Raw genomic sequence first — 8,755 nt, 5'->3', positions numbered from 1 at the left:
CACACATTTTTTGAAATTTTTCAGTTTTTATAAATACCCAGGTTTTTGCAGCTAACACACTCTTCACTAGTCTTTTGAAAATTCTATTAAAACATGTACATGCTCGGAAATACAGTTTTTACATTAAGAAAATAGAATAGTCATAGCATGAATATAAAGATTGCCAGTCTTTTATTTTATACTTTATTCTATCAATGTGATCTGAGATTTACAATTTATAAAAAAATTATATAGCTCTTTTTTTTTCATTAATTTTTTGTTGTTGTTTTTCATTTCTAGAAACAAAATTAAAGCATAATTTAATCATAGTATGGTGCAATTAAAGCATAATCTAATCATAGTATGGTGCTTTTAATACAATTATGAGAAGGTATAATCTAATAACCATGAAGTAGTAGAACATTTAGCAGTTTACATTTGACCAGTAATGTTTAATTATGAAATCCATGGTTCTTTTGTATTGCTAATTTTGTGATTTGAAGTTTTCTTAAGAAATGTAAAAGTTTTTATATCAGTTGTCAATTGTAGTATTTGGTAATAGGAAAACAGGTGCAAAAAATTAATTCTCAACCTAAAAAAAAAGTAACCACAGCATAGAAAAAAATAACGTATACTAAACATCGTGTTGACAAAGACCCCGACCACCTCTGTTGGCTCAGCAGTTAGATTGAAGACTTACGATGCTAAAATTTGGGGTTCAACCCCCGCAGTGGTCACAGCCCATTGTGCAGCATTGCACTTAACAGTAAATAAACAAAATCGTGGAAAAGTTTTTCATTGTAGTTTCTTTATGAACTAAAAGTTTGATTTGTGTAGAAAACCATAAGACTTACTTTTATTGAGTGTCATATACTATTAGAAAGTGTAGTTTAAGTTCTTTTCATGAATAGTTTTTTTATAATCTTGACTTCATTTGTGAATACATTTGAATATTCAAAAGATAATGATTATGTGTTTAACTGTATTTTAGACTTTGCTGTTGCTTGTTAATCTCACAAAAGGAAACGCCAATATTCAGAAAATAGTTGCCTTTGAAAATGCTTTTGACAAATTACTGGATATAATAGCTGAGGAAGGATATAGTGATGGAGGTAAGATAACTTTTTTTATTTGTAAATATGCGTGGGTGGAACAAAAAACAGAAACATCTATTTATAGATGTGTTCCATTCTTCCCCAATGTTAAATGGACGGGATCCTCAGCTGAATGATTAACCTAATGTGCACAGGGTCGGTCCATTGGACCGACCCGTATTGGAGAAGGAATTTTAAATATAATTCTGAATTTACCAGGTATATCTTTATGAAATGTGCCAAAATTTTAGTCAAGTGTGCAAGTCTGTTGTACACAGACATATCTTGAGTACAAATACTTTTGTACAACATCCAATTTTTTTGTCTGATTCTGACTGACAAGTCCGAATACAAGGTGATGTTCATACAAAGAACAAAAATACTTTTATTTACTTTCCTCTAACATGAACTGTCACTAAACCAATGGTGTAGGATAAAATGAATAGTTGACAACTCTGATATCAAATATATAATACCATGTTGAATGGCACTCTATGAAAGGTTGTTGCATGTACACTTTGACCCCTACCCATGTACATAGGGTTCATTGTTATTCCAGTGACCTCTGAGATTGATTATCTGTATAATTTAAACATATTTCACATTATTTTTGAAGCAACATGGGGAAAAATGTGTGACTTAACTAACTTCCAACGATAAGAAATTGTAGAAACCTATTTAATAGGTGCTTTAGTGACTCAAACTGCACAATTTTGTGAGAGGAAACCTTTAAAAGCTATTACAGAATGGTGATTATTCCATAAACGTAAAAACTGTTGGAAGATCATCAAGAGTGAATGAAACTGCCATATTTTATGTCATATTTTGTCCTCAAGGAATGGAACCTGATTCTTAAGTAATTTGCAGATGCCATACTATAAACAATTAAAGCAGTTCTAATATCCAGAGATGGAACCATGTGTAATCATGCCACTTCTACTGGGTATTTCTAATTTGTTTTCAAATCTCTGTATATGTTTTTTATTATATTCATTACCGAACCAAAGGTTGTGAGTTTGAACAAAAACAATACATGAATAAAAATGTATTTCGTGTGGCCAAAAATAATAATTTTTGTGTTTGCAAACTAGTGTTTTATTGGGGGATTAAGACAAAGTAAATAAATTTTTATTTATCTAGTTCAATGTAAAGATAACTTTACTAAGTTTAATCCTATGTGCTTGAATTTTGATGTAGAGATACCATTGAAAAAAACCAGGCAAAAAAAAGACTGCTTTTGGAATATCAGATATTGCTTTATGGTTGCATTTATAATGAAAAATAAAAGCAAATTGCAGAAAGAGAACATTAATACTCTGTACCTATAGCATATAAAAGTGCATTTAAAAAAATTGCACTTATATAAGGTAAGCACAAGAAGGTAACAGAAGGTCACTTGTCCATCCATGAAAGCAGTAAATCAATAATACTTGTAGTCATTTGCATTCATATAACTATCAAACAAAATCTTGAACCATGGTTGTGGTTCATTATAAGGGTCATCTGTTTGTTCTTCTTTATTATTATTATTATCTAAGGTTCTTTTGCCAACCTACAGCAAAAATGGCTGTGAGTATTGTAATATTATTAGGCAGTATTACTAAATGCATCATAGTGCATTGTGTAAGGTAGTTTTTAAGTTTATTTGACTACCTAGCAAATAACAGTAGCTGTATAACCATTGACAATCATTTTAATGTAGTATGTAGTTTATATGGAGCCTCATAACTTACTACATCAATACATATATAGCTGTGTGCAGGCCATGTATGTAAGTTAAGGGTTATATGGCAGGCATGACAGATGTACCATAGTTGTTATTAACTCATTGTTGAAACTGTATTGATATCGAGTTTCATTTTATGTATAGGATTCTTGCCCTTTCAGACATGGTGCTACTGACAGGATCACAATTTCCTTTAAATCGCATAATCGATTTTGGCAAGTTACACAAATGTCTTAAACATTACACAAATATCTAGGCTATCTCCCATAACAGAAATCTTTAAGCCATAGTTTAAAAGATATCAACAAGATCAGTTTTGAGCATCTGATCGGCAATCATGTTGATAACTGATGGTATGTATTGAATTATATCCGACACTGCATTATTGTGAATTTTATAGATAATGCAGATAGAGTAGCCATACTTGAATCTGATTTTAAAAAGTAGCAAGAATCATGTAAGCAGGAGATGGAGAAAGTGATGGCAGTTCTAGGCAAAAGTAAGGAAGTAATTTTGTAGCTATATATTTTAATCAGCCCACCAGAGTTTATGATCGTCACAGTGGAAGAGGGTCGTAGAAGTGTCACGACCCAAACAACAGCAGGCTAGATTTCCTGTTAGAGTGACATTCTGCACACTATACAAAGTCAAAAACATGCTATTTAACAATTACGAATTGATTATATTAATATACCTCCCCTTCCATTTCTGATTGAGCAAAACTGTGACTGGCCTTATTATGGCCAGCAGAGAAAAGGAAGAGGATGGGGGAAATATAACAACTACAGAAAATATTTAAATTGCCTATTTGTGTACATATCCTATTATATAATGACACATTGTCTTATATTTGCATTGAATATAAATATATGCTTCTATACAACTCAAAAAACTATAAAGCCTGCATATTTACATATATAGATATAAATACTAGTCAATATGCATTGCATGTGCATGCATATATAAAACTCATCTGGTTACAAAATCCAGTCCATACACCATTCCATTATAGTTCAGTAGTCTCTCCAATTCAGTGTTTACAGAATCCCCATATAGCTATGTATGTTTTACAAGCATAAACATAACATGTGGTTTGCTGATCACCATGCATCATAGTGATCATACATGTAGTACCACTATCAATGATAACATTGTGGCAATGTATCGGGAACAATAGCCATCCTATCTACGTGAAACCAATCCAAAGGTTGTGAATGTTTCTCGAGAGAGCATCACACACCAACTACATATTTCATTAAACTGTTTCAAATAGGACTGTATTGCTATTATACAGATTTATGTCCAAGATGGGCATAAAAAACTAAAGAAACAAGATTATTAAAAATTGTTAATTTAAAAGTTGAAATAGGGATCTTAAAAAAAAACATTACAGAAACAAGATAGGTAGCTTAAAGTGAAAATGCAATCACAAAAAAGTAAACAAACAAGCTTATTTTGACTGCATGTTTAAAAGAATTTTAGAATTTTCTTTTAAATAAAAACTTTTATTTAGCCCAGAAATATATTTAATTTACAACCAAGAAAGTGCTATTTACTAGTCGATTTACTTTTGTTAGAATCTGCACTTGATTTTATTCACATAATTGTTTTAAGAGCATCACAGATTAATGCCAGGATATTATCATTTGATTAGAGACCATGAAAGTGTTCATGCTTTGATATTGAATTTTTCTTTGAGAGTATTATACTTACATTTTCTAAAGTTCAGCCTTTAATTTTTTGTATAATTGATACTTGAAACTGTTGGTACTTGGTGAAATTCCATAACTACAGAATTGATGAAAAACAAGTTAATTGTACATTTCACAAATACACCATTTATTACGACCATGGTTTCGTCAGTAAAGGCATCATCAGGTACAGATGATGCTTTTACTGGTGAAACCATGGTCGTAATAAATGATGTATTTGTGAAACATACAATTGTCTTGTTTTTCCTCAGTTCTTTAATTTTTTTGAATTTTATGCAACTACTGGTTTTTGAAAAAATATTTAAATTGTCTAATACTTCCCTGAGATGGGGCTGTTAACCAAAGTTGGAGAACAAAAATACATAAGAAAAGTACTTTTATTTCAGTTCTGTATTTAAGGTAGTTTAGAATGAAAAAGAAAGATAAATTGTTTTTTTTACAGGTGTAGTTGTGGAAGATAGTATGGCTGTACTGCTCAACCTGTTGAAAAATAACTCTTCCAATCAGAATTTTTTCAAGGAAGGAAGCTATATTCAGAGGTTGACCCCTTATTTTGAATTACAAGGAGATTCATCAGGAGGAGATATGGGGTGGTCAGCACAAAAAGTCAGCAACTTACACTTGATGCTACAGGTAAAAGATTTACAAATTGTTAAAGTACTTGTTAGTTTTGTCATACGGTGATTCATTTTGGTAAATAATTTTGGATAAACTTAAAGGTCAAACATGAAAACATTGTAGGGTTTCCTCTAGACATGTCAAATATTTTTAAGATTAGTTCAGTTTAAATATGGTATCATTTGCTACAATAAGTTTTTAATGAAATGTGACAAACATATTTAGGGTTTGTTTATAATGGAACTCGTTTTTATAGCTTTCAAACTATTGAGAGAGAAGCTTTTGTTTTAATTTTTGTCAGATCACAACTTTGTTATCTTGACAATAGGTATCATCTCTAGAGTAATTTGATAAATTTTAACAAGGTTTAATTCTGTTGCACAAAATCATAAGTCATCAGATGGATGAAGACAGTGTTTACATTTTCTTCAAAATCTCAGGAAATCAGTTAATGCTGATAACAATATAAAAGTTGTTTTCAGGGGCCTGTAAGCTTTTATTTTGCATTTCATTTAGTCATGTCATGGTCCTAATGATGTAATTTTTATCAAATGAAATTGCTTTAGCATTAAATCATTGTCATAAGTACATTATACAATTAAGAAATCTAGTAAGTTTCCATACCCAGGGTTGAAATTGTATTCATACTAATTCTTTGAATAGATATACTTAATTCTGTTAATGTGATGTGTCAGATTGAGAGTTTAAATTCTTTGACAATAAAAAATGTTTACAAAGTTATATTACAATGAAATTATTGTTAGTAGTCCATACTTCTACCACAATAATGTTTTGAAATAATTACTATTGCACAAAATTAAAACTTGTTTTAATTGGCTTAATATCTTTGTCTTTTATGTTTTAATTCATGAGTGTCATATGTCTGATAAATTGTAACTAAAACACATTTTAAACTATAATGATGACTTTCTTTTACAGGTTATAAGAACACTCGTGTCTCCTAACAACCCACTTCAAGTAATATCATCATGTCAAAAAGTAATGAATCAGTCAGGTAAAAAATAAAACATTATTGTATTTACTTCTACCATTTTATTTCTTTTTATCATAACAAATGTAAATGGTGCTAAGCCTATAAAATGTACTGTTTTGTACTTTTTTATCTGTATTATTTTTATTAATAGGCATATATTCCCAAAATATAATCTATTATTAAAATATTTTATTTTGAAAATGCATATAACTAGATTATTAACGGATGAGGATCTCATTGGATGATTAAATTTAATATCATGATCAGCTTTATAATGGGTTTTTTTTAAGCAATTCAAACTGACATTTCAGTCCATAGGAATGGGGTAATGGGTCTTCAGGCAATGTATGATTAACAAAATTGACAAATTCATAGTGTAACAGTTATTCTTGACTGTGCATGTGTTAAATTTTAAGTACTTAACATAGGTAACAAAAATTATTTACCAAAAATATAGTCCCCGCTGCTGTGGCTCAGCTGTAAGTCTGAAGACTTATAACACTAAAAATTGGGTTTTGACACCTGTGGTGGGCACAAGACAGATAATCCATTGAGTAGTTTTTTGCTTAACAGCAAACGAACTGAACATATAAAAATACGAAACACATAAAAATAAAAATGTAATGTGGAATTATATGGATTATAATTAGTAGAGATAGAAAGGAATTCTGAAATATTTGTTCAAAAAAAAAAAGATTTAATGTTTTGATCTGTATAGCTTCTGCAGTTTTTCTTCTCTTTATATCAGCTTCACCTTTATATAGAAATTTAATGTTGCTTTCATATGTGCTGTATTTGGTTTCTTTTAAATGTTCAAAACCATTGGACTGTCCTTTCAAGAGTTCTCTTCCAGTTTCACCTAAATAAAATCAACACAAGTTACATATGATTTAATACATTATTCTTTTGATATCCTTTTGTTTTGGGTATTTTCTTCAATTGATATTCTTTATTTTTATTCCTTGTTTCTCTGTGGTTAAGGAGTTGATTTTAATGTGGTGCTTTTTGAAGTGGCATTTCTATATTTTGGCAAGATGCTGACATGTTCAATAAGTGGGATAGTGGTTGTAATAAAATTATAGTAGTTTTAGGATATTTGCTTTTTTGTGCAAGTTAGTATTTTTTGTTCTGATTGTGTACTTGAAATGAATTGAATGTTTTATGAATGTTTTTTAATTTTCCTTTGGGGTAATAATTTTTATGAATGAAATCTCTGATATTCTCCTTAATACACTGTATAACTCTCTGAGTTACATTTAAAACTTAATTAAGTAACTTTATTATCAACATATGTCATTATACTTGTTATCAAATGTACTCTATAATTTAGATTTTAATATTATATAAGTTTTAACTTTGTAATATCAAAAGGAAATATTTATATAAATTCTCATTCATCACTTTTCTATATCATTTGACTCTTCTTTGCTATGAATTGCCTTTTTTTAGATTTTTCTTTACTTTTATTTGCTCTGAGTTTGTCATAAATAACACTTATAGTATAGATATTGTTAAGCCATAGTGTAGATTTATCTTCTTGCTTTACTGAGATATAAACAAGAAAGTCAACCCCATATGATCTCCTATCACATCCTGTTTCTCAAAAAATATCAGTGAATCTCTCTGACATTTGCTATTGGATTATTTGTAACCAGTAAAAAGAAAATATTTAACCCTTTCACAACAGTCTCCTGCAATTTGCAAGAGCCCAAATGGGGAAGGATACTTGTGCAATAACACATATGATAACTCTGAACTTTCTCAATATACCCTCACAAAAACTGGTAAGATTTTGTTAAAGATTATAAGTCTCTTGTACACTAAGAATGATATTATTTTACTTAAGTCTTTCTACCAAAAATATATTATTTATTTATTGTAGTTATTGTATTCATGCTTTGAATAGTCCAAGTGCTAGATGATTTTCATTTTAAGTATAAAAATACTCTTCTTAAACTTAACAGTTTTTGAATTTTAATTGCATAACCTCTAGAACCTCCTAAATGAATATCAAAAGATTTTATAAGGTAAATGTTTATATTTAATTTTTCATTTTCACTACCATATCATTAACTGTAAATATTAGCAACGTACAGTGCAATGAAAGTTTTAAAATTAAGAAATAGAAAAATGTATATACCTTTTATTTTTTCATAGAATATCTTTATAGATCTTCTTTTGGTTATATTCTTAATTTTAGGTCTTTACCTTTTCACATATAATTATTTTTAATGTTTTATTTTTCTTTCATGTCCTTTATTTATCTCGACACAAGTCAGTGGTGCCCTTGGGGCATATTACAGTAAATCTGGGATAGATATGCAAACCTTCAGCAAAATTTGTGTGCACTTGCTCAATATCGTAAGCATTGAGAATTGAGGCAAAGTTTGAGATATATTAAAAAATGTTTCAACCTTTCAATTATGCCTTTTAAGACATAAATAATACATAATTGACTAAAATATAAAAGTAAAACCTACATACAATTTAACTGTCTCTCTACTATAACATATTGTTACGTCTCCGTTTGTTAATTGATTTTCCGTAAATTCGTTCCGACGAAACTTTAGCAACACAAGTCCTTACTTAATAAAACTGGTTTATTCTTTTCCGAATATAACTTTACGTATAC

General features: G+C 29.5%; 1 protein-coding gene across 3 annotated transcripts in view; it reads left to right on the top strand.

Moving 5' to 3' along the window:
* LOC106463014 (general vesicular transport factor p115-like) overlaps positions 1 to 8,755 on the top strand; it is an 88,020-nt gene that overhangs the window by 27,649 nt on the left and 51,616 nt on the right. For all 3 annotated transcript variants that reach the window (XM_013922979.2, XM_022390414.1, XM_022390415.1), the window contains exons 6-8: positions 971 to 1,091; positions 4,954 to 5,144; positions 6,069 to 6,144. In XM_013922979.2, the coding sequence (XP_013778433.1) occupies positions 971 to 1,091; positions 4,954 to 5,144; positions 6,069 to 6,144 (388 nt within the window). The remainder of the gene's footprint in view (positions 1 to 970; positions 1,092 to 4,953; positions 5,145 to 6,068; positions 6,145 to 8,755) is intronic.

Source organism: Limulus polyphemus, unplaced genomic scaffold (genome assembly GCF_000517525.1).
Source record: "Limulus polyphemus unplaced genomic scaffold, Limulus_polyphemus-2.1.2 Scaffold1301, whole genome shotgun sequence".
NCBI classification, from domain to species: Eukaryota; Metazoa; Arthropoda; class Merostomata; order Xiphosura; family Limulidae; genus Limulus; species Limulus polyphemus.
Note: the sequence above shows the minus strand (reverse complement) of the source record. Positions and strands in the feature narration are given on the sequence as shown.